Here is a 26,625-nt window from a genome sequence, read left to right as displayed (position 1 = left end):
ACTGGCATAAACAACAACAACAAAAAAGAAGTCCTGTTTGGTTGTTTGGTTTTTGTAGTGTTCTTTTTAAGAAGAAGGGAAACAAGAAGTCCAGCCCATCCAGTGCACCTTCTCTGCACACACACACACAGAGGCACATGCATACGCACTGAGGGAGAGCTCCAGAAGCACAGGCATGGCAACCACGAAGCCCAGACTGCGAAGAGACATGGGGAACCTCACACTGCTGTTTTCAGTTCTCATTTAGCAACGAAGCAGCAAATGGTGCATTACGAGAAATAAACAGAGAGTCACAGAACACACGTACACCCCAGCGAACCATGGGTACAGGGGGCTTCCCCATATTGTTGTTTGCTTGTTTCTTTCCTGATAGATGCTGCCATCCATCTGATAACTTGCAGCACAGCCAGAAAGAAACTTTTTTTAAGAGCACCTGGTGCTTCTTTGTCAGGGCCTTAGAACCGCAGTGGCAATGGACAACCTCTCTCGGCAACACCGCAACCATCTCCACTTGAGATTCTCCAAGAATCCCTCCCAGCAGATGAATCTGGCTCTGCCCCTGTTGTGGTTTTTTGGTGGTTTTTTTTCTTTTCCTTAAATTAACACACACAGCATATTAATGCAAAGTTGATGTCTTCTAAAAATTAGAAATGCTCAGGTAATTAGTTCAGCAGTATGCAAAGTGCATCTGTTTGGTTCTTTCCATAGACCGCCTTCTCTTTGAAGTTTAAATTCCTTCACAGTTTAAAATATTGTGAAGAAATTCTATGTATACTTTCTGTATAGAACTATTTATATACATACACATATATACACACAACTCTGTACTTTGTATAGCCATGAACACTCATTACTTCACTATTTATATTATGTACACGTGGGCATGAACACAAACTCGGTGAAGAGCTGCTGCAGGCTGAAACCGTTCTGTTGGGTTGAATGTAATGACGACAGTGAGACCATGAGTGAGTTACCAAGAGACACAGACACACAGCTAGTAGATAAGAGAAAGACCAATTAAAACAACTCTTCCATTTTCCTACTGGTGCAGGATTGCTCCCACCCCATTCCATGCACATACACAGCTATTTTGCATTCAGTTCATGAGAGGGCAGCGGTGGTTCTTTATCCTAAATGGCAGCACAGTCCATATTTAGCTCGGGCTCACTGCAGGCTCTCCTGTGGGAGCGCAGCGCAGCTGGATCTGGGCATCTTGGAGGACTCTGAAGGCTGCGCTGCCTCGAGCTGCAAGCACCCTGCTGAAGCATTATTGCATGGCCATGGGACAGCCTGGGCACCCTCTCCTTCCAACAAGTGGTACAAGTGTATAAATACGAACTTGAGCACGAAACAGTTCAACACCAGGCGAGTCCAGGTACCAAGGGGGGCTCAAGGTCTAAGGGTGAACTTTAAAGGCCAAGAGTTCTTCCGAGTGCATGTTGTTTAAGGAACGCAGGTCAGGCAGCTTCAGCAGCAGCTTTGTGAAGATGGAGGCTTCGTTGGGGTGGTTTTTCATGATTAAGGTCCTTAATGCACGGATCAGCGTTTCCTGCAGGGCCTCCACGGAGTTGACATTCTCTATTCCAGAGCGGTCTAAAACGTGGGGGGAGGACAGGGAAAGAAAAAAGCATGAGAGGGGCTGACAAAAAAGCCAACCCAACGGCGACCGAACGCGCAAGGCGAACAGAGGCAGCCTGCAGCAAAGCCACCACGGGCGGCGCTCGCTGAAGCAACACGCACGAGGGAACTGAATACCAGGCCAAAGTTCTCAAACCCACACACCAGAAGTCCTTCAAACATTACTTAGCATCGACTTCCTGAAGTATTAAGCTGATGTGGAAGTGAGAGTGTTCAATCACCTGTTCTGTAACCACCTGTCTCCAGGAAAGGTCCTCTTGAAGCTGTTTTGCTGAACCCTAACTGTCAATGCAGGGGGAGAGACACAGGGTGTGGGGAAGCAAACGCTTGGGACACTCCTCAAGGCTGGACACAGAATCCTGAACTTAAACTAGAGGCTGATGTTTGAGGAGGTGCTAAGGGAGGGAAGAGGGAACTTCAGCCTAGTCCCTGACGGCAAAGGCGATGCAAAACAATGTGAACGCCCACAGAATTCACTGGCCTGCTAGCGGCAGAAACAGCTCTTGCTCTTCTCATCTTCTGTCCCTTCTGCTTGCAGCTTCTCTCTCCTGTGGCCTTGCCAGGGGATCTGTTTTGACTACTGTGTGAGGTAATGGGAAGGAGCGAGGGAGGGAGTGGGGGAGGATGTGAACAGTCCCCCTGGCTCCATCCAGGGGGGTCTGAAGCGTTTCTGTGTTGTTTATACATGGCAAATATCTCCATATTGTACATCTGCTGTATTTTTGTGTACATAGTCATTGCATTTCATGTTGCTAGAGTGTAGTTTGCTTGTAAATAGAGCTTCATTTGCTTCCATCCCAAAGTGAGCTGGTCTGGCACTTCTATTTTTGGGGGTAGTTTTTCTCCAAGTTAGCTGGTGGGCAACTTCAACCCACCACAGGAGGAAATCCCACACTCAGCTGCACGATAGGGCTCCCAGGGACAAAATGAGTAGGAGCCTTGAAGTGCCTGGGCACTACTGCTGCCTGTGTCCACTGACCAAGTGAAAGATGCTACACCCCAAAATTCCCAACAGAGGAAGAATTTCACTGTCAAAAGTATTCAGCCTTCATCTCAACCCATGCCCACACCATGCCTTGTAACAGAGCTGTATTTAAGAACATGCCTGCTGTCTTTAGGCTGAACCTAAGAAGCTTAAAAGGATGAATTTTTAAGCAAAACATCTCACCCAATAATCACATGCAGAAGCTGTTTATTTCTGGCTGCAGCCTCACTGCACTACATGAGCACAGCAGGGTTCCATGTGAACATGAGGAAGGATTTTTGCCCCATGAGGGTGACAGAACCCTGGAACAGGCTGCCCAGAGGGGCTACAGAGTCTCCCTCTCTGGAGATATTCAAGACCTGCCTGGAAGTGTTCCTGTGTGATCTGCTCTAGGTGCTCCTGCTCTGGCAGGAGGGTTGGACTGGATGAGTTTTCAAGGTCCCTTCCAGCCCCTAACATGCTGTGATTCTGAGATACGTCTGTGAGTGATGGACAGGAACAGCAATGTGCTTTGTGAGCACATGGAACTGGGACACAGAGTGATAGCAGCTTGCTGCAGTAGCACCGAGTTAGGTGATACAGTGTGAGCAGGAAACCCTACCTTATGCTGTTAATCCAATGAGACTTCTCAGGTGAACACAGTCTAGGAAGTCCTCCTACACTATTCAGTGCAGTTCCCTACTGCTATGGGAAAAATTGTTCAACAATCCACTTAAGAATCCATGTTGAAGCAGTTGATGTGTTTTGTTCCTTTAGAAGGACTGCTCCAGAACCTTCTGCTCTGATAATGAGGAACCTTGATGAATAAATACAATCTGGTATTTATTGGCACATATCTCACTCTTCCATGAAGACTGTCCATTAGTTTTCATAGCTGCTCTCTAAGAGAGCACGAGGGAAAAGATCACAGTATCACAGAACAGCAGAGGTTGGAAGGGACCTCCAGAGACCATCAGGTCCAACCCCCCTGCCAGAGCAGCATCACCCAGGGCAGTCTGCACAGGAATGCAGCCAGGTGGGTTCTGAATGTGTCCAGAGAAGGAGACTCCACAACCTCTCTGGGCAGCCTGCTCCAGGCCTCTGTCACCCTCACTGTAAGGAAGTTTCCCCTCATGTTGAGCTGAAACCTTCTATGTTCCAGCTTGTACCTGCTGTTCCTTGGCTTATTACTGTGCACCACTGAAAAGAGCTTGGCCCCCTCCACTTGACACCCACCCCTCAGCTATTGATAGACATTGATCAGATCCCCTCTCAGTCTTTTATTCTCAAGACTAAACAGCCCCTCTTTCTTTGTTAAACTATCTATTCCACTAGCCCCTTTCTTTGCAAAGCCTTTACCTTTGCAGGGATGATGACACTTGCACAGAATACATCAGATAAGGTTTCTCAAGAGCTCTGCACAGTGCCTTGCCTCTGAAGGCAGAACACAGTTGTCCTTCCTGGCTGCCTCAGCTGAAGTACTGGAGACTCCCCTCTTGATTAGCCCAAGTCTTTCTGCACGTTCTAAGTATCTGTTCTAAAAGTGGATATTCATGGAGTTATGTAGAGATGCTTCTGGCAAGTACTCTCCCTTGAGAGATTTATGAGCATTTGTCTCCACTGGCTTTAAAAAAAAGAGAACACTAAACCAGCAGAAACCTTTGCACAGGATTTTTCACCAGTGCAGCAGGGCATTTCACATTCTGAGCTCTGATTCACAGAACCACAGAATTGTCAGGGTTGGAAGGGACCTCAAGGATCAGCCAGTTCCAACCCCCTTCCACAGCCATGGAAACCTCACACCACAGCAGGTTGCTCACAGCCACATCCAGAATGGCCTTCAAAACCTCCAGGGATGAGGCTTCCACCACCTCCCTGGGCAACCTGTGCCAGGCTCTCACCACCCTCATGGGGGAGAACTTCTTCCTAACATCCAGTCTGAATCTACCCACTTCCAGTGTTGCTCCATTCCCCCCAGCATTCTTGTAGCCCCCCTTCAGATACTGGAAGGCCACAATAAGGTCTCCTTGGAGCTGTTTCCTCTCCAGAGTGAACAGCCCCAACTCTCTCAGTCTGTCTCCATAGCAGAGCAGCTTCAGCCCTCTGATCTTCCTCATGGCCCTTCTCTGGACACCTTCCAGCATCTCCAGATCCTTCTTGTAACAGAGGCTCCAGAACTGGATGCAGGGCTCTAGGGGGGTCTCAGCAGAGTGGAGCAGAGGGGGAGAATCCCCTCCCTGGCCCTGCTGGCTATGCTTCTCTTGCTGCAGCCCAGGCTCTGCTTGGCTCTCTGGGCTGCAAGTGCTCACTGCTGGCTCATGTTGAGCTTCTCATCCATCAGCACCCCCAAGGCCTTTTCTTCAGGGCTGCTCTCCAGACAGGATTGAACAGTCATATACTCCTGTCTGCTTCTGGAACAGAGATGACTCTTGATTGCTATCTTCCTTTCAATCTTCCCTTGAGTACCAGTCTGAAGGGCCACCTTCTTCCACCTTCTGTTCTCCCAGTTAGGGCACCTTTTGCCTTTGTCTGCATCTCTATGCCATCCCCTCTGATGCTGTTCCTCAACTCTTCCTCCTTTAATTGAGCTTCATCTCCACATTATGGGAAATGACTCTTGGGGTCACACTCCTCCTTGAAGAGCAGTGTGCAGATGATCTGTCTTTCAAAATCTGTTAAACCAAGAGGTGTCCTCTCCTCCTGGCAAGCTCTTGGACTGCAAGCATACTCCCCAGGAGCTCTACTGGGGACACTCCTGTTCTTAGGTCCCTGCTGAGGTGGGACTCCTGCTCACTTACTTGTACAAGGAACAACTGCAGCAGTTGGGTTCATATGCAAGCTACAAAATGATATTGATGTGAAAACTGTTGGACTTGCAGTGATCATCAAGGTTCCTATTAGTAGTATGCCTGCAACATGGTACAAATGAAACTGTGTGCCCAAATGCTAATGATATTGTACCTTACAAAGTCCTAGAACTGCTTTCTGAAGAAGTCCAGGAAGGCTGTGATCAGGCTGCAGATCAGATCCCAAGGTGGCTAAGACAGGCAGCAGTAAGGTCCAAAGCTATGAGCTGAAAAATCCTCAGTAGCTGCAGAAGGCTGAAAACCAGACACCTCCTCCTCTTGTCCTGTTGCACAGCTCTGGCGTTATGTGCTGTGCATCTTACATACCAGTCCTAAGCTAAGTCCTGCTGGCAGCTAGCAACAACATGAAGCAGAGCTTAGAAGGCTGGAGGAGTCTAGCTCTGTGCTAGATGCACACTTCACAGAGCACACAACCACTTACAGGTGGTGCAGAGACTGTGATATTCTATGGCCCAGCAGCTAAGCAAGTAAGAAGAGTGGCTGCAGCCCAGCTGTGACACTGCCCAGGGACAGAATTGGTTCTCAGTCCTGATCTTAAAATTTGCCTCCAGTTTTCATCAATTTGGTTTTGGAAAGAGAAAAAAAAAGTGACTAACCCCCAGTTTCCTCTCTGCTCCCTGAATATTTTTACCAGCAGACTACAGTGCCCTGTTTCCTTTGTACTGCCATTCATTCCAGCTTTTGAAACTTGGCAGCTCCATGCCACCCTCTGCTCATTACCACCACTTACAAACTGGAGAGGCTACAGCTGCCCTGTGCTGTGCCATTCCTTTTCAGTTAGGCCATGCACAAAGCTGTTAGCCTGAACCATCCTACCTTGTTTACAGGGGCTTCCTGTACCTACAGCACCAGGCCTGGGGTGCTCCTCCCCATTAAGGACTCTAAACCACTGATGCGGCAGCGGTGCACTTGCTCAAGAAGCGAGTGGCCCCTCAGTGCTGGCTGGTTAAGTGTGCACTGCTTGCACACCTGCTGGCTACCTCCAGAGCTCCTCACCCAGCAAGCAGGGATTCTGCATCTTGGATGTGCAGAGTTCATGTGCCTAATTGGAGGCTTTGGATAATACTACAGAAGTAGGTGCTTAATCTTTCTTTGAATCTGGGCCAGAGCATCCTGCATGTCCAAGGACTGAACTAAGACAGAAGTCTGGTGAAGATGTCAGTGGATTGGCAGACCTTTAGCCCTAAGAAGTCACAGTGCAGATGAACAGGGCTTGCTGGCTGACACAGGCAGAGATCAAACCCTTGGATTAAGATTTCAGTAAGATACACACAACAGACCTCAGTGACAAAGCTTGCAGCAAAAATACCACCTCAGCCCAAGGCTTAAGCTCTGCAAGTCAGGTGGAATTTCACTGAGGCTATCCTGTGAACCTTAGATCTGAGTCAAACAATTTGCATCCAGCTCTGGGCTCCCCAGTTCAGGAGGGACAGGGATCTACTGCAGAGAGTCCAAGGGAGGGCTGCAAGGATGCTGAAGGGACTGGAGCACTGCCTGATGAGGAGAGGCTGAGGGACCTGGGGCTGTTCAGTCTGGAGAGGAGAAGACTGAGAGGGGATTTAATAAATGTTTATAAATATCTGGGGGCTGGGGGTCAGGAGGCAGGGGACAGGCTCTGCTCAGCTGCACCCTGGGATAGGACAAGGGGCAATGGATAGAAACTCCAGCACAGGAGGCTCCACCTCAGAATGATGAGGAACTTCTTCACTGTGAGGGTCCCAGAGCACTGGAACAGGCTGCCCAGAGGGGTTGCGGAGTCTCCTTCTCTGGAGACTTGCCAGACCCTTTGGATGTGTTCCTGTGGGACCTGCACTAGATTCTCTGGTCCTGCTCTGGCAGTGGAGTTGTACTCAATGATCTCTGGAGGTCCCTTCCAACCCCTAACATCCTGTGAGCCTGTGAACAGTATCTACATGGCCGCCAGGCAGCTCTGGGATGTACTTTTTGCATTCCATAGAAAGTAGCAGCAGAGCATCAGCCCACTGTCACGTTTCTCCAACGGGCAGTGTGAGAGAGCAGGCATGCAAGAGTAAATTCCAGACTGCTAGTAGCTTAAAACCTACTAAATGACACTTAGAAGTGAAAATACAGTGCAGACACTCTGCAGCAATCTGGTACTGGAAAGCCACACTGCATTTGGCAGAGGGTCAAGCTAACTTTCTCTCCTTACCAGCAGACACCAGGACCACCGCTGTGAACAGACTCATTTCCTCATCGCTGAGCTGCAGGGCGTTCAGCTTCTCGCTGAACTCAAACATGGAGTTGAGCAGGTCCCCGGCGCCCATGGAATGCAAGTCATCCACACTGTACTTCCTCCCGCTCAGGAAGGTGACAGTGCGCTCCTTGGCGTCAAACAGGGACGCAAACCGCACCATTAAGACCTGGGGAAAGAGGGAAGGAACAGCAAGAGCAGATAAATACAGGAGGGCTTCCAGCCAAAGGGAAATGAAATTCAGCCTTTCAGCAGCGTTCAGACTGTCTCATTAAGGGCTGTGCAAGCAGTGCGTACAGAAACTGACGGCATGCTGTCGAGCTGTTAAAGACCAGTGCAAGCTCTGGCTCAGCACTCAGAGCACAGGATGTTAAGGGTTGGAAGGGACCTCCAGAGATCATCCAGTCCAACCCCCCTGCCAGAGCAGGACCAGAGAATCCAGCACAGGTCACACAGAAATGCATCCAGATGGGGCTGGAAAGGCTCCAGAGGAGGAGACTCCACAGCCTCTCTGGGGAACAAGTGAAAAAATCAGCAAGTAGGTGCAGGGGAAGAGGCTACAGCACACGAGAGGGAGGAAAATGAACAACTAAGCCATTCATAAATATGCCAGAAGGACAGCCTCTACAAGCCACCCAACAGCCAAAGGCATACAGAGCACCGAAGGCAGTGCTTTATTGGCCACACTTAGGAGGAGCAGAACAATGGTGCTGAACAGGATTGCAGCCTAGCACAAACTGCAGGAGCGCCACTGAAACAACGCTGATTTACACCATCTGATGATCTGGCCCACCAGGCACTCCCAGGGCAGATACCAAAGCAACATTAATGAGCTCTGGAAGACAGGAGTCACATGTACCCCCTTCAAATGGCATAGGAAGCAGGGCCCCTAATAGCACCTAGGCTGTAGCTGCACTTGGGAATATCCCTTTGGTGTTACCACCTGGGCTGTAGCAGCTGACAGTGCTGAAATATCCCTTGTGGCATCTCAGTCAGTTGTTTCCCTCTGGAATGGCTTGTAAAGTTTCATCTGCTCATGCTCAACAACTCTCTTTATGTTGTCAAGGTTTAGGTTGCATAGAACAGCCTTCTCACTGGGAGAAAAAGAACCATTCCAATGCAAGGAAGAACTGTTCAGACTGTGGTATAGAATCACAGAATGGTTCAGGCTGGAAGGGACCTCCAAAGGGCATCCAGTCTGACCTCCCCACAGCCAGCAGGGACATCCTGTTAGTTCCTGTGAATTCTCTCCATCTTATTACAGGCATGAGGTGCTTCAGGGTGTTGGAACAAGAATCTGTAGGTGTGGTGCTTCAGGATATGATTTAGTGGTCATGGTAGTTGGGTTATGGTTGGACTCAGTGGTCTTAAAGGTCTTTTCCAACCTTAATGATTGTATGATTCTATCCCCAACTAGGTCAGGTTGTCCAGAGCCTCATCCAGCCTCACCTTGAGTATCTCCAGGGAAGGAGCCTCAAACACCTCCCTGGGCAACCTGCTCCAGTGCTCCACCACCCTCATAGTGAAGAACTTGCTCCTAACATCCAATCTAAATCTGCTCTTCACTCATTTCAAACCATTTAACTTTACAGATTCAAAGAATGGTTTGGGTTGGAAGGGACCTTGAAGATCACCCAGTTCCAAACATCCTGCCTTGGGCAGGGACACCTTCCACTACCCCAGGCTGCTCAAGGCTTCATCCAACCTGACCTTGAACACTTCCAGAGAGGGGGCATCCATCACCTCCCTGGGCAACCTGCTCCAGTATCTCACCACCCTCACTGTAAAGAGTTTCTTCCTAGTCTCTAGTCTATATCTACCTCTCCTCAAGCTTAAAGCTATTCCCTTGTGTCCTATCACTACAAGCCCTTGTAAAAGTCCCTTCACAGCTTTCTTATAGGTGCCCTTCAGGTACTGGAAGGCTGCTCTAAGGTCTGCCCAGAGCCCTTCTCCTTTCTCCAGCTGAATAGTCCCAACTCTGCCAGCCTGTCCCCACAGGGGAGGTTCTCCAGCCCTCTGATCATCTTTGTAGCCCTTCTCTGGACCCACTCCAGCAGCTCCATGTCCCCCCTATGCTGGGGGCAGCAGAACTGGATGCAGTACTCCAGGTGGGGTGTCAGGCAGACTCTTAATTGCGCATGTTGAGGATAAACCTGATCGACCTTATCAGCTGACCACAGCAATTCAAGCACATAAAAGCCTCCACACAGGCAAGTGCTTGCTTGCTTCCCCAGCACCTGCAGCCACATCACCAAGCCTGTGAGTCTATGGAGAAAGTGAGTCACTACTCCAATGGATACAAGGGGCTCTAACATCAGCCATATCTGGAGTGGGGGTTTGTGGGGGTGGGAGAGGACCTGTTCAAATCCAGCTGAGTTCCTTATTTTATGCTCACTCCCATTTGTGAGGTGGCTCCCATACAAAGCCATGCAAATGCCACCACAACACACTGAGCTCCCCAGTGCTCCCAGTTCCAAGAGGGCTTTTTAGCTTAAGTGCACCTGAATACCTGCAGCTATGCAGCTTCTGCACCAGCGCTGTCAGTGTGCATCCCCTCACCCTCAAAGGCACAAGCACTCCTCGAGGATGAGGTGCTGGCCAGCACAATGCCAGCACTGCCATACACTGCTGCCCAAGGGAGCCCAACAGCCTCAGAGGCAGTACTTTTACTGAGGTTCCTCTATTAACATGCAGATGTTTGGATGTCCTAGTTTAGTCACCCAGCAGACAGAAATGACCTTGTATGCAGCATGAGGCTTTCAAGATGCTTTTGCCTCCATGGCAATGGCAGCTTCAATCCTGTCTTTCCCCCCCTGCTCTCTGCAGCATTATTTTTGGGTTGTTTGGTTGCTGGTTTTTTTAATGTTGCTAAGATGTCACCCAGGCCTTTCACTACAGGCACCAGCTCACTCAAAACAAATCATTAACCTTTCTTACAAATAAGTTAACAGGGATAAGCATGGAGCCATACATTGTTATTATTAATCCCCCTGGATATGGAAACCTCATCAGCAGTGCTTGTAAGTGCCAAAAGGCACATGAATGAGGCTTGAGAAATGCCTGAGGTGAAGAAAGGCCAAGACAAACCACTTGCTAAACATGAAAGTTTGGCTTTACATTACAGCAACAGTTCAAGCCTGATTTTTCCCACTTTCCTTGAGGGCACTGGACAGTATACCACTGCAGGGTAAAGCACCAACACTTTTGTGTCATCTAAACAGCAGCATGAAGAGGCTGTAGCTGAAGAAGTAAAAACAGCTTCGAGGAGGTGTAGGTGAGTGTTGAAAGCTCAAGGCTAACAGCACAAATAACACACAACAAAACAGAAAGTGCAAAGAAAGTGGTGGTGCCCAGGCACCAAGATTTCCAATACAACCTGTACCTCCCAGCCCAGCAGTTACCCATTTTGGAAGTGGGCTGCATAAATGCAGACAAAAGACCCAACACATTACATGAGAAACATCTTCAGTTCAGGCAAACGTGGAATCCAGCATTCTTCTTTGAAAGAGTTAATGTAAGCAAGAGCCAAAACATATCCACCCTGCCCTTCCCACAAAAGCAAAGCTTGGAGTTCAGCTCCTCTGGGCCCTCAACATTTAAAATTCACATCTGAGTACTTGTAAAATGTGCCTGGTCACCAACAGACACAAGAGCCTGCAAGGGCAACTAAACCTTGTGTAAAGGTCACCAATTATAAAGCAGCCTTGAGCTCCTTTCCCAATGGAACACCACTCATTCACGTGTATGGCAAGTGGGTGAAAGCACCCACAAGGCCCTGGTGGGATCAGCCTAGAGTTAGATTGCAGCTGGTACTCTGCAGCAGTACAATTAGTTACCAGTGCTACTGCTTTGGAGATGGAGGCTTCACTAACCCCAAGAGGCCACCAACAGCTAGTGGTGACTGGTCAGGAGCGATGCTCTGGCTTTGGCACAGAGCACAGTGTCAGAAGGAAGGACAGAAAGAGCAATAAACACATTCCACTACAAAGCTGGTAAGTCAAGAGAGAGCTTTCCAAGCTACCCACCCTTCCAAATGCAGTCTGCTTCTCTCCAAGCCAAGCAGAGATAGCTATCGAAGTAACCACTGCTATACAAAGCCAAGAACTCATTACTCACTTATTAATGCCCAGGGAGGAGGGAAGTGTAAAAGGGCTGAGCCCTTTTGGACTACTGGGAAGAGGGACAGCTCAGCAGGTTATGACAGAACGGAAGCCATGGACAACATCAGCTTAAGGGAAGCTCAGAGCTAGCATCCACAAACAAGCTGCTTTTGCTTGCTGTAACCCAGATCTATTCTTTTCTTTTGTTCTTAAGGGAGTCAGACTGACACACAGCTTGCCATGTCAGCACAGCACACACAGTGGTCTCACCTCAAAGGTCCCAGCCTTGAGAAGATTAACCTGGTCATGTTGAGAGAGATCTCGGAAACCTGGGATGCGCTTGGCAAACTCCACCACTTCCTTCACTGCAGGGGTAAAACTCAGGGAAAACTCTTCCCAAACTTCATGGCCAGACTTGTTTGGGTCCACGTGGGGAGTCTTACTCATGGGGCAGACCTGGTGTTTACAAAACACACAGAGAAAACAACTCTTAAGGCTGCAGTTCCAACTTACTGGCACAGAATTGAAGCGAGTAGGTTTGCTCTTCAAAATTTTGCAATCACAATACAGAGAGAGGAAAAAAAAGTATCAGCATTCCTCAGTCAACTCCCAAAGCAACTGGATTTCTTCCCCTCCCTTTAAAACAAACAATAACCCCCCCCAGCAGCCCATCAACAGCCTGTTTCTAGATCTGCTGACTTTGGAAATGCCAACACTGTCTACAGTGAAAGCTTTGAGAGAACCCAGGTTACACCATGCTCCCCTGATGTCACTCACACCTGGCATCTGGACTTCTCTAACTTGTATTATCCTTGTAATCTTGCAATTAGCCATGGTTTTGCAACCAATCAATTGTAATCTCAGTTACTACTACGTTCATTCTCCTACATCTTTGTTGTTTTGCAGGCAGCTGAAGTGATTCAGTCCAGCAGACAAAGGCGTCAGCAGCAGAACAAGGAACCGAGCCTCAGTTTCCCAAGTCACAGGTTTACACCCTCATTACCAGAGCAGCCATCCTCTCCCATGGGTTTGCATTGACTTGTGTCACTGGATTTTGCTCAGTCACAATGACAAAATCCTCTTTCCTTCATAGAAACACAGGGTAAGGGTTTTTTTTGTAGGGAAGTGTGAATCCATTACAATGAGATCTGGCAGACAGCAAGTTCTGCATGGGACAGCAATGTGTCCTTGTGGCCAAGAGAGCCAATGGGATCCTGGGGTGCAGCAAGAAAACTGTAGCCAGCAGGGCTAGGGAGGTTCTTCTCCCCCTCTGCTCTGCCCTGCTGAGACCACATCTGCAATACTGTGTCCAGTTTTGGGCTCCCCAGTTCCAGAGAGACAGAGACCTGCTGGAGAGAGTCCAAGGGAGAGCCATGAGGATGATTAGGGGACTTGAGCATCTCCCCTCAGTCTGGAGAAGAGAAGGCTGAGAGGGGATCTGATCAATGTCTATCAATAGCTGAGGGGTGGGTGTCAAGTGGAGAGGGCCAAGCTCCTTTGGGTGGTGCACACTAATAAGCCAAGGAACAGCAGGGACAAGCTGGAACACAGAAGGTTTCAGCTCAACATGAGGAGAAACTTCCTTACAGTGAGGGTGACAGAGGCCTGGAGCAGGCTGCCCAGAGAGGTTGTGGAGTCTCCTCCTCTGGAGACTTTCCAAACCCTCCTGGCTGCATTCCTGTGCAGACTACCCTGGGTGACCCTGCTCTGGCAGGGGTCTTGGACCCAATGATCCCTGGAGGTCCCTTCCAACCTCTAATGTACTGTGGTACTGTGACTGCCAACCAATTCCCACTGTAAAACCCAATCAGATAGACTGAGCTACCTTCAGCTCTGCTTCCTGAGAGTTACATCTTTTACTGAAGTTCAGACCTTTTAATATTCATTTCACCTGTCATGATCAAGGAGGAGAGTTCCTGAAGTGCTGTATGCTAACCAGTGTATGTAACCCTACATAATGTCAGCAGAGCAAAGAGCAGCATGGGCTAGTAACTCCTCGGAGCCATGTCACTTTTGCAGGGAATCTTGCATTTGACTTCTTGGTTCAGCATCATTTGTTGTGTGAGGATGACACCTAAACCCAAACAATCTGTTGTAGGGTAGAGAAGCTTTCCCATAAGCTCAAAATTGTGAAGTATGTTGGCAAAAGGGAAGGTATAGGCATACAAGCATAAGTAGGGCAGCCACTAACCACTGCTCTGTCATCAAGACCCTAACAGTTCACACAGGTATTTATTGTTAACAGTACTGCCTGAGAATAAGCAATCTGCTTCAGCACTCTGCTCTGAGCTGGGCACAAAAAATGCCTCAACATCTCACCCTACAACCATTTACCTTCACTCCCAGGCACTCAGTCCCAAGGAGAAATTGCCACATTCCCCTCCCTGTGCATTCTGAATGAGGTCTCTTGATAGACTTCTGCCCAGGAGTCACAGAACCCTAGACTGTCTCAAGGTGGAAAGGATTCATAAGGATCATCAAGTCCAATTACCTGCTCCTTAAAGGACTACCTAAAACTAAGCCTTCTGACTAAGAACATCATCCAGGTGCTCCTTGAACTCTGACAGGCTTCCCTAGGAAAGCAGCTCTCAGCTTGTTCAGTCACCAGCTCTCTTTAGAGGAATCTGTTTGGCTTGTGGAGGATATAGAGCAGAAAAAATCCCAAACCCTGAACATCTTTCTCCATATTGGTTCAGAGCCTAATTACATTCCCTTACTGTTACTGACTCATTTTGGTCAGATCCTGCTCTCACTGAGCTCTCTGGAAAAACCCTCATCCATGTCAGGAGCCAGGAGAGAAAGGGACTGAAGCACTCTGTTGGATTTGGTTTTGTTTCCTGCGTTAAAGCTCCCTGCAGCTGCTCTGCACAGGTCAAACTGCCCGGCTGGGGCTCCTCGGGCAGCGCTGCTACCTGCCTGCCCACACCGACAGGTTTAACCTCTGCTTCTTAGCAGTGCCAAGACTGCTGCTGCACTGACTCCACAGACTTCCCCTGTAAGGAAGAGAGGTTGGAAATTATTATTTGGCAAGGGGTAGTGCCTGGAGTCTGCAGCTAATGTTGGAGCCTGCTAGAGATAGCATGGTTCACATGTGCTGGAGCCAAAGAAGAAAAGAAACCAAAACCAACAGGAAAAAAACAACCAACAAAGAAACAAACAACAAAACCTGGAAATCCAGCAATAAAATAAACAGCCTTCATTGTATGGAGACTCTCAGGGGCCTTGACAACCTGTGAAGAATCCTTAAAAGCCAGGAAGAAGGCAAACAGCAGTAGCTCAAGTACTCAGAAAGGTCAGGGGCTCACACTTCTTGACAGGAGGGCAGGATGAGAACAAGGATGCTGTGTTCTCTCATCCCAGGCAATTCCAGTGATAAAGAGGAGGCCAAACTATTTTAAGGGTCTTACAGAACTGGTACAAGGCACACAGGAGGGCCTTGCTAAGGGGGAAAAACCAAACAACCACACAAACAAAAATGCCAACTCAAAATCCATAGGCAAGAAAATAGGAAGCGTTTCCAAAAACGCTCTAGCAAAGTAGCAGAGTCATCCAAGATACCCAGCAGGGTGTTCAGAGCCTCACTTGTGTAAGCACCACAGCCAAGGTCCTGAATTTCTCCCAAGTGGTTTAGCTGTGCATCTTCCTTCTGCCTCTCTTCATATTTGAAGGTGTTCTACAGGAGAAGGATGCACAGCCTGTGGGTCCCACAGAGCCTGATTTTACACTGCTTGGAACAGAAACAGCCTCTCCCTACTAAAACACCACAACCACCACCACTCCTTAACCCCCCTGCCTCGCCCAGCCACCCAGCAACAGAGATTTTCGAACACACTGGCAAGACATGCAGACAGACTGGCTTAAAATCCTAGCCCTGAGATCTCACCCCAGAAATTGGAAAGGACTATCTTTAAGGAAAACACAGTGCATCTGACTGCAGATTATTTTGGAGTGGAGTCTCCCAGAGGATCTACTCAAGGGAATTTATAAACTCCTAGCAGAATCACAGAAACATTCAGGTTGGAAAAGACCCTCAGGATCACCAAGTCCCACTGAGAAGCCTACTATACAAGGTTCCCCCTTCCATTTTCAAGTCAAGCCAGTTACAAACTCCATGCCCCTTAACATTAGTCTACTTCCAGTTTGCTTAAAATTGGGCCCAGAAACCCCATCACTTGACTGGGACCTTCCATGCAATCTGAGCCATTACTCTCCTTCATCACAATTTGTGCTCTCAAACTTGTGCCACTGTGTCAAGCTCCACAGTTGTGCCAGTTCTGTGCAGCTCCACTGTCTACAGAGCACTCTGGATCGCACCCATTGCTAAACCTTCCGCGCAAGCCAATCAAGACAATCGACATCAATGTACCAGATGCATTCTTCCTCCGGTGCTGCAAGAGTAAGCGGTGCTCTTGCTTGGAGAAAAGCCATCCTCTGGGATCCTGTCACACAGGGGCTGGGTGTAAGCACTGGTGAAGTTCATGCAGTGGCCATTTGTGAAGCACACGGCGTGCCCACTTGGGTAATGCATTGCGCTTCTCCCTTTGTACTGTCCCCCAAGGTGCTGCTCGCTTTCAGGGTACTGAGGGCCACCCAGCCCACTGACACAGTGCTCGCTGCTCAAGATGTACTGCTCACTGCTCTTGGACATTCTCTCCCCACTCTGGGCCTGCATCAGCTCTGCTGTGGTCTGGGACTGCTCTTGGTTGTACATGAAAGTGTCCTTGTGGGCCCGAGTGACCACGCCGATCACTTCTTCCTTAGCCATGTCAGCACCAGGATGGGGAGAAGGGCTTTTGATGGCTTCCTGCTCTTGTTTTGGCTTGGAGGAAAGGTCTTCTTGAGGAGCTTGATCTTGATGTTCTGACAAGGCCTCGCTGGGCAAGTGGCCGCTGAACTGCCCGTTCATCATGGTCTTCATGGCACTCTGCATCTCAATCAGCATCCTCTGCTTCTCACGCTTGGGGATACGGCCAAACCGAACAGCTGTCCGGGTGGGGAAACAAAACATGGGGAGAGAAAAGCCCAACAGTCAGTCCTGAAAGCGTTAGCAGCAGATACAGACATCAAACCACAGTCGAGGAGCAGCCTGTACACACACACAAAACACCCAAGCAATAATCTTGCCTTTGACACGAAGACTTTAGTACAGCCTCGGGGGTACTGCAACTGAAGTCAAGGAGCTCCTGGGCACAGGAGAGGCATGAATTGCATGCTGCTGCTCCCACACAAAGAGAAGGCAGGGCCAAGTCTAAAACCTTTTCCCCTTTTGCTACAGACCTGGCCAAGGACTATAAACAGTTATGCTAGTTAATTAAGTGTCAGGCTTTAAGACTGGATCAATTAAATCAGTACAGCTCTGGGAGCTGATAATTAGCTGCATTTAAACTTCATATTCTACCTGAATCCAAGTCCTACAAGACAGCTCCTGGAGGACCAATACAAAACTTGCCAAAATGATTAAAGAGAATCAATGCTGAATGAAGCTTACCTTGGCAAATCTTCCTGATAACTTTGCCTTTAAAATGGACATTTCCTGCTGGCAAGGGGATGGGCATCATTGTGGCTGCAGCCTTTGTGGCCCTGTCCTAAGGAATCTACAACTGCCTTTCCAGCCCTGTCCAACCACAGCTTCCCAAGGGCTGCTAATCAGTTTCGAGTGATGAAACTCTGCTCCTGCAGCAGTCCATCATTAGTGCCACTAAATATCTCTCATTAAAACAGGTGCGACCTCATGCGCAAACAGCCGCCTAGGGGATGAAATAACTCCTATGCACAACGAGGACTCACAACAACTATTTGAGGTGAGCTTTAGCACCCCACCCACTAAATGATGAACAGCCCAAGAGTCTTCAGTTCTTGTGAAATAAACACTCAGAGGAAATTAAAAAGTGAAACAGAAGGAAGCAGCTCTGGCTCAGGCCAGCGCGCTGCAGCAGACTAACGAACCACCATTTCAACACTGCCTTTTTCAGGAGCTGCAAGAGAAGGATATCCAGCTGTGCTGAGACACAGGTCAGCATTACACTTTCCTTCTTGCCCTCCTCCCCCCTCCAAGAGGAAGAGAAAAAACAAAAAAGGGGGACAGACACATGCTTGCCTAATGCACCTGAACAGAGCTCCTCAGGCTCTACAGGGACTGGCCTAATGCTGCAAGCTGGGACAGAACTCTCTTTCTTTGAAAAAGCAACAGCAACAACACAAAACAAAAATGAGGAAGAGAGCTCAAGTCTTGTTGGGTGCCAGGCAAGACACAGCTATAACTATTCACTTATTACAGCAAAACTGAGACTCTTACAGCCATGCCCCTAACAGACCACTGCAGCGCATCACAATGCATCAGCCTCCAGAGATGGGAGCTCTGTGGCCAGCACAACGTTACCACTTCAGGAGATTCACAGAACTGGTCCAGCTGATCTAAATGCTCTTGGACAGGAAACCTGTCCCTGTCAACACAGCTGGCTGCATTCTCTGCCACTAAGAGCCTGAGCAATTGGTCTTGAGGCGGGCAGCAGGCTCCCTCTCAGCGCCCAGCAGAGGAACGTACCATCTCTTGACATCCCAACAGAGAGGCATTTCTTGAAACGACACTGCTGGCATCTGTTCCTGTTCATTCTCATTATAGAGCAGTTGTTGTTCTTCAAGCACTTTTTATATTGGATGTTTTGCTGAATGCTTCTTCTGAAAAAACCCTGTGAACAAGCAAACAAAATCCCCATAACTGTTACTACGGCACAGGCCATATCCTGCTGCCAAGAACCACCTCTGCCCGAGCACAGCAAACCACATCAGCTGCTGCAGTGCCATCAGAGCCAAGTGATTTTAAAGAACTTGCTGCTCCTCAAGATTTACTTCCCCTTTGTGTGTGGTCTGCCTAGAACACAAAGTTAGCTGCAGTGTATGCTCCCTGCACAGTCAGGGCCTAACAGTAAAACACCTCCAGCCTTCTGAAACTGCACTGACGGTTTGCATGATATGCCCTCAGCCTCCTATGACACCAAGTGCAAACATGGAAGTCAAAATCAGATCTCTTGACTTCAGTCTCCACATTCTGGCGACAGAAGCATCCTGCTGCACTCTATGACCTTCAAAGGTGGTTCCTCCACATAACCCTTAAGCTGATAAACTCCACAGAACGCAGAATTTGCAGTGTTACAGCATCAGAAAACAGATCTACTGACATGTGAACGGCTAAGCACCCAGGCCTGGCTTTCTCCAAGGTAAAGAACTGCTTTGCCAAAAGCTGTTGTGTCTGTGTCCCAGCCCAGGTGACAGCTCACACCCACTACCTCTTAATGCAATTAACATTCACGTGTCTTGCGTGACATGGTCATTACTATCGCTGCCTCCAGTTCTTGCTCCCGGTCAGGCGGAACTGGACAAGGAGCAAGAACAGAAAGTCCTGCAGCTTGGAAAATGCTGTGTATTGTCAAGTGGTTTGCCTTTTCCTATCATTTACACACTGACATGTCTCAAGATTTAGCAGAAAAGCACAGCAGTGCCTTTTCAGAACTATCATTCCTCTAACCCCTTTGGGGATAACTTGAGCATTTAACCAGCAGAAACAGTAGAAATACAGCTCACCTTGCAGCCCTCACAAGCATGAACACCATAATGAAATCCTGAAGCAACATCTCCACAGACTTTGCAAAGAAGAACCATGCCATTAAACTCTGGAATCAGAACAGAAAAGTCGAGGGTATAGAAAACAAATGACAACAGCAGGAACACGTTTCCGGCTTTTAAAACCTGGACTCAAAGCAAAATGTGACAGGTCAGTTAAACATACAAAACCCCAACCAACCAAGCCCAAAACAACACAAAACACACACAAAACCAAATCAAACCACAAACAAACAAAAACCCAGCACAGGAACAGACAAGAAGAATGCACAAAACCTCTACCAGTTTGGAACATACTAGTGCCAGCAGTGGTGGGGGGAGATGACCCAGCCATGAAGCACTCAGCAGAGCAGGGAGGAAGCACATATTCACTGCACTTTCACTGACAGCAGCACGCTACCCACTGTAGGAAAAAAGCCTGCCTGCATTTACACCTTTAAAAGGACCAGTTACTTAACTAGGCCACCAAAGCTCAGGCTCAATCTGTGTTTCCAGCAGGACAAGCAAGCCCATATAAAGGCTTGCATATTCCAAGCAAGAGAATAAACCTCTGTTAAATTAAAATAGGAATATTAAATTGTTGCAGCCACTGCTCTGAGGGCAGCTGCTGGTCATGTGCAGAGTGCAGGATTCCTTAGCTGACCAATTCCTTAGCTGCCTAGAGCAAAACAATCACATTCCAGGTGTGCCAGGAACAACAGCCTCACCTTGGCACCCTTGGGTTGGAACGTGCTGGAGAAGCCACCTCCTCGACATGCTGGCACCTCTCACTGGGAAAAGATTTTAGCTTAGAGATGTGGTTGGGGTTTACTGGCTAAGGGACTGATAACAGTACAGAAACAGCCACTCTGAGCAAGAGTTACTGGGGTTAGGGACTTAGGTTATGAATGGCTTGGCGGGGGTTAGGGCTGCTAGGGACTTCTGCTTCTGTTAGTTAGCTTCTTCTGGCACAGGGCTCTGGTGCAGGGATGCTGCTAGGGATATGCTCAGGACTTCTGTTAGCTGCTTCAGCTAAGGGCTTCCAGGACTTCTGCTGTTAAGGACACTCTGAGACTCTGCAATGCAAGGGATTCTACAATGCAGCAATAAAGGACTTCTGAGATTCTCTGCTCTCTGCATTTCTGCTCCATGGCAGCAGGGTTCCTGCCCTCATTTGTCACTCAATGGCCCCCGAAGCAGAACATTAAATGACACATTCAGGACACTTCAAGACTGGTAACTCAGCCACATCTACACACATACAGACTACTCATAGCCAGACTTAAAATACCTCTCAGCCTTGAAACTCTGCTCCTGGGGGTTTCTGTTTGTTTGTTTTTACATATTTTCCCCTCCTATTCTACTTCAGCTTGTCAGTTACATAGTTTATTTCACATACTAAAGTGCTGGTTTCACTGAAGCTGATGGAAATGTTACCAGTGACTTTAGTAACCACAAAGTTACCTTAAGAGTGAGCAACACAGACAGCTGGAAACATTCCCACATAACTGTATTCTACCCCCAAAGAAATTAAGTTATTTGACATTTGGGTTTCATTTGCAAGGAGGAACCAAAAACCTTTTTCTTTCTTTTAAGGTTTTGAAAAGGAACCAAACCACAGCTCTTCCCAAGAACACAGGGAAGGAAGACTGAAAAAAACCATAGCACAAATATTTTAAGGTGGATCTGTAGATGCTTATTCTATCCCTCCAGCAGTTCAAAATGATCAAACAAGTCTGACAACAGAAGAATTCAGTCTATAGAATCAATAAGGTTGGAAAAGACCTCAGAGATCATCAAGTCCAACCTGTACTAAATCCTAAATTCCAGCAGTTTGTTGAAATATTTGCTGCGGTGCTCAGTTTGATTCCTACCCTTCCAAAACTGATCTTCCCTCATTACCAAGCCAAGTGCAAGGCAAATAGCTGGAACCATATTACTAAATGCATTTCACAGGGCAATCTTTAGTTTTGTCTTAGGAGTAGTACTTTGGTTTTTACATGCACAAATTAAGGCTTGGAATGTAAAAGGGAGAAGCCCCAGCTACAGCTATGTAAATATAATGGTTTGGTTATTTGTTCATGTCTCCAAAGAATTTTGAGTTGAGAGAAGGTGAAGGGGCAGGAGAGGGAACATGAAGAAAACTACATTTTCAAGACAGATCTACAGAGACTTCTGAAAGCAATTTCTGATTACTGCTACCTTCACTTCATTGTATCTTTTTAAACCAAGTGATTTCATTGTTAATAGCAGTTTTCACTAGCGAAAATCTGAAGTGATGCCGGCCTGTATTTATGGACTCTGAAGTTAGCAGCAATGGGACACCCACCCATGAGAGCATTTGTATGGCAATACCTTGTGTATTACTGTGCATACAATGCCAAAAAGAGAACAGTGGAGGCTTTGCTACACGCCTTCACAGCAAGCCACATGGAGGACCGGGTTGTAATATATGGGGTTGTAATGTGTAAGGAGAAAATGGTGGCTTCAGGAACTGGCACCAAACATACTTGTGACTCCATTATGGCTTTTTGTTAAACCAGCAACACCTGACTGGTTTGTTTTAATAGTCTCCTCCAGACCGTCGCTCTTGGTCGCCCCATCGCAGCCCTTGCTGTTCCGGCCACTGCAGCTGCTTTCCGAGGAGGAGCTGTTCGGAGAGGATGGCACAGGCGAAGAGGACGACTGAAAACCGCTGTCTGAGCTCTCACTGTGACATGAGGCTGGGCTAGATGCCGAGCTGGAAGAGCTGATGTAAGCTATCACACCCCCTAAGGCAAGAAAAAAAGGCAGCATGTAGTGACATAACAAGCAGACATGCACCACTGCCATGTGAGCCACACCATGACCCAGCACCACCAGACCCAGCCATCACGTGTTCCTGGGCACACAGCTTTCCCTCCCTCCTTCCCTCCCTCAAGCTTGCTTCTCCTCATTTGTTTTCAACGGCTGACCTCCCAACCTGCCCCATACCCTTCTCCCATCCTATCAGCCTCCTTGGATCCAAGTTGAGATGAAACGGCAGAATCAAAAGACAGCGCCACAAGCCAAGGTGTTGGCAGGATGGGGCAGCACGGAGGGGGTACAGGGCAGCCTAAGGAGGGCCTCCCTGCACACCCTCTGAGCAGAGCTTGTCTTGAACCACATAGCAAAGACAGAATCTCGCAGCACTGTGGAGCCAGAATGCAAACAAGCTAGGTTAGGGACAGAAATAGGGCAGAGAGAAAGAGTTCATGCGGGCTGCGTGCCAAAGGCACAGAAAGGAAGGGCTGAGAGGTGCTCACCGTGCACGAGGGAAGGTGGCAAAGGAAAGAAACAGCACTACAGCTTGGTTAGTCTGCTGAATGCCATTTGTCCAACTGCAAGTCTTCGTAATGTTTCTAGCAGCAGCTAAAAACTCTGACTGCCAGTCTGCTGTTTGCAACAACAGTCTCTGTCCTGCCGTGTCTGGCAATCTGATACTCTTGAGAGTCCCTCAGATGAAACAGCTTTTTGTCCTCCAGCAGACCTGGGAGCAGCTCTGGCTTTTCACAGGCTCCTTTTCTTGCTTGTAAGCAAGATAAACTGTGTTTTCACCGCATTTGAGTTTGTCTGCAACGCTTAGCATTTCAAAACCCAACTTAAAAACATTTGGTGTTTCACACAAAAATGTCAACAGCGTAAGCCACACAAATGTGTAAGTAAACTCCCCTCAGCATCTTCGGGTTTATGCCTGCACAGCTCTGTAAAGTCTCTTCACAGAGGATTCAGGACAGTGCAGCAAGGAACCCCACACACCAGCAAGAACTCAACACTTCAAAACCGCCCTGGCCATGGCTTCCACTGGAGCAAAAAGCGTGAGTGTCAGTAGAGCCTTTGATCAACTGAGTTGGCATGGCAGGTCAGGGCTGTAGCCCCTTACCTCAGCCATCACCTCCTCACAGACAGAGGCTGTTACGCCTAGCAGGCAGCAGGGTTATACAGCCCTGGAAACAGCCAGAAATTCTGACTTACACATTTTCATTGCTTTGACCAGCCATAACGGCTCTCCCAGCATGCCTGCAGCACCTTTACTGCCCCACTTCCATCACAGAAACCACCACTGGCACTCTCCAAGAAGGTCCAGCAGAGCAGTCCCCAGCAGAACTGCCAGAGAGCAGAGGTCAGGCCAAGCGTCCACGCACCACACGTGCGCCACACACCAACTGCTGCTCACGTTCCTGGGCACCAGCGCCTCTAGGCCCCCCCACCGCAGGGGTTGTTCCCGCACGGATTTCCTGGTAAATCCCCCACGTAGCACAGCATGCGCTGAGGATCAGGATCTTGGAGCAAGGAGGATTGCAAGGGGAACACGGGTCCAGCAATGGCATGAGGGAAAAGCCAGCCCAACACCCGTGCTAGAGCAAAACCACCTCCTCTCTGACACGGGTCCTGCTCTCCCCTGGCGCCGCACGTGCCTCGGCCAGGTGCCAGGTCAAAGCTCACAGTCCTCCTGGGCCAAGGGAGGCACCAAGTTTCTCGGCAGGCGCCATCCTTATCTGCAGTGGGCAGAGCAGGGCACAAAAACACGCTCCCTGAAAGGAACTCCACGTTTCTCCACACTGCCACCTTGCCCAGTTATCTTTAAACCCTGCCCCATAAAAAGTGATGCTCTTTTCCCTCAAGGGTAACACCAATGTCATAAGGGAGCATAGAAACACTCTGCCTAGAGGGTTTCACTCCCTGCCTTTTAAAAGCCTGAGGAGCCCCAGGTAGTTGGGCTGCTCCCGTACCTCAAGAGAGCCTGGCAATCTCGCCTGTGCCACGGTCACATCCCTAGTATTTTTGTGGCTTTAGAAGTTACATTTCCCTACGAACCCTATTTTTGTTTGATAAGCAGTGTGAAATGGCATCTCACACACAGCACAAGAGCAGAGAGGTGGCGATCACTGTGCATGCAGTCACAGGCACCCCGGCGCCCGGCAGAGAGGGGCACCGCTGCTCGGTCTTAAGAAAGGAGGGGCCTCGGTCCACAAACCCGGCGGAGGATGGTAAGCCAGGTCGCTTTGGGAACGCCGAGCCGCATGGCTGCACGTCAGGCAGAAAGCTTCGAGGAGCCCCGGCCCTTGGGGTGCCCCCCGGCAGGGATACACAACGCAAGGAGCAAGCATTTCATTTACACGTATATTTGGGAAGTTGTAACGACGCAGAGGCGGGGAAGCCGCGGCCGCCTGATTACGTTATTGACCGTCCCACCCGGACCCGAGAAGGCAGTTGCAGCAGGGGGTGCCCCGGCCGGCACTCCCGGCACCATTCGTCACCCTCCTTGACAAAGAGGAAAAGCCGCGAGCGACAGAGCGGCTGCCCTGCCCTGCCGAGCCCCTCCGCTCCTTACCACGCGGCGGGACCGGAGCAGCCGGGCTCCCCGCCATCAGGCGGAGCCGGTGCTGCAAAGGCCCTGCCCTGCCCCCGACCATCCCCTCCCGATTACACAACACCGCCCCCGCGCACCGGGCCGGTCCACGTGCGGGGCGCGCGGGCAGCAGCGCCGCCGCCGCACACGGCCGTGCGCGTGCGGTCCCCTCGCCCCCGCGCGTCCTCCGCCGGCCTCGCTCCGCGGCACCGCGCGTCCTCCGCCGGCCCCCCTCGCCCGCCCCATATAGCGACGACGGCCTCCCGCTAACCCCCGCCAGAGCGGCGACCTCCCGGGGGGCGGGCCCTTGCGCCGCGGGGGCGGGGCCGCCGGCGCCGCAGCGGCGCGGCCCCACGTGTCCCCGGCGCGCCCCTCCGCCGCCGCCCCGAATGTAGGTCACCAAAACAGCGGCCGCCCGCCCGCCTCACGTGTCCGCGCCGCCAGCCGCCCCGCGCCGCCGCCCCGGCACTATTATGCAATGCGCGCGTCACGGCCCCACACGGCCAATGAGCGGGCACGCCGCGCGGAACGTAAACACAGCGCGCACATGGCTTGCCCGGCGGGTCCATGTGAGGCAGCGCGCCGCCGTCACGGCCGCTAGCGGAGCCGGGGCCCGGCAGCGCCGCCGCCCGCCGCGCTCCCCTGCTCCGCGCCGCTCAGGACAGCCCCTGCCTGTAACCCCCGCACCAGCCCGGCTCGCTGCGGCGGCCTTGCAAAGCCCCCACTCCCCACCTACACCCCCAACAACCCCGACCCGGCCCGTGGCGGCCGCCCGGCCGCTTACCCGCGCTGACTTCCATGGCGGTCTCCTGCCGCAGGGTCGGTGGCGGGGCCACGCTAGGCTCCACCGGGCCCGGCACGGTTGGGCACGGCTCCGCTCGGTCGCTGTCTCCCCAGCTCTGGTCTCCGCCGCAGCACTACATGTAACCAGCGGGCGGAAGAGAGGAAGGCGACCGCGCTGTCGCCTGTCAGAGCAGCGGCTAAGTCCCCACCGCGGCGCCCTCCCCTTTACAACAAAAGCAGAGTGCGGCACCGCCGGCCACCCGCCCCGCCCCGCCCCGGCCCGCCCCGCCGGCCTGCCCCGCCCCCGACCGCCCCCGACCGCCCCCCTCACCCAGTGACACACTTTCCGCGCCGCCCGGGCTGCGGGCGGCAGCGCTCACGTGCGGCGGGCGCGTGCGGGCGGCGGGGGCACTGCGGCGGCGGCGGGGGGGGTGTCGCGGCGGCGGGGCCCGCCCGGGCACTGCGGCGCTCGCAACGGCTGAGCACCGAGACCTCCACCGCGGGGGACCCCCCCTGTAGCCGCTTCCACCGGGCGGCTCCCGCCGCTGCTGCAATCGGCGCGGCGCTCTCCCACCGCGGCTGCAGCGCAAGTCTGTGCCCGCGGAGCGCGGTGACGGGCGGCGGTGTCAGCATCCGCCGGAGGGCTGCTCCGCCGTCGAGAACAGGCAGGAAATGCCACAGTTAACGAGCTCCCCCCTCCCGACCGGAACGTGTGACAGTTCCGAGCGGGAGCGCTCCGACCCCTGTCAGCCGTTGGCTTCCTCAGGGCAGGGTAGAAGGCCGGTCCGGGAGAGCCCTCGGCTGCCGCACGCACGCCACTCTGCCTCATTACATGCGGTTAAGGCTCCGGGCACAGCCTCCTCCCTGGCCCTTCTTCCCCGCAATGGAAAGGACCTGCTACACCCGCGGATGTCCCAGCCGAGGGGTCCGCACCCTCCTCTATCTCTCGCTCCCAGAAGGGAACACAAAATAAATCCTCCAGCGAGGGGGAGAAAGGGTCTCTCGATTAGGTGAACGCAGAGTCCAAAATAAAGCTCTGACCTTCCCCAGCTGCCGGGAGGCAAAAGGAGATGCGTCCCTCCACAGTGTGT

General features: G+C 50.7%; 1 protein-coding gene across 2 annotated transcripts; it reads right to left on the bottom strand.

Moving 5' to 3' along the window:
• Nucleotides 1-1,291: 1,291 nt before the first annotated feature.
• Nucleotides 1,292-25,794, bottom strand: NR1D2 (nuclear receptor subfamily 1 group D member 2). 2 transcript variants are annotated; one of them, XM_054161247.1, is made up of 8 exons: nt 25,536-25,794; nt 21,891-22,151; nt 19,363-19,451; nt 18,326-18,470; nt 16,148-16,764; nt 12,052-12,237; nt 7,640-7,850; nt 1,292-1,593 (listed from the first exon to the last, which is right to left on the bottom strand). In XM_054161247.1, the coding sequence occupies exons 1-8, from the start codon at nt 25,549-25,551 to the stop codon at nt 1,397-1,399; spliced, it is 1,722 nt and encodes a 573-aa protein (XP_054017222.1). In that variant the 5' UTR covers nt 25,552-25,794; the 3' UTR covers nt 1,292-1,396. The 2 variants fall into 2 exon arrangements, with proteins under 2 accessions (XP_054017222.1, XP_009898158.1); XM_009899856.2 differs by lacking the exon at nt 25,536-25,794 and having other exon boundaries at nt 21,891-22,438.
• Nucleotides 25,795-26,625: the final 831 nt, after the last annotated feature.

This window comes from Dryobates pubescens, chromosome 4 (assembly GCF_014839835.1).
Source record: "Dryobates pubescens isolate bDryPub1 chromosome 4, bDryPub1.pri, whole genome shotgun sequence".
NCBI lineage: Eukaryota > Metazoa > Chordata > Aves > Piciformes > Picidae > Dryobates > Dryobates pubescens.
Note: the sequence above shows the minus strand (reverse complement) of the source record. Positions and strands in the feature narration are given on the sequence as shown.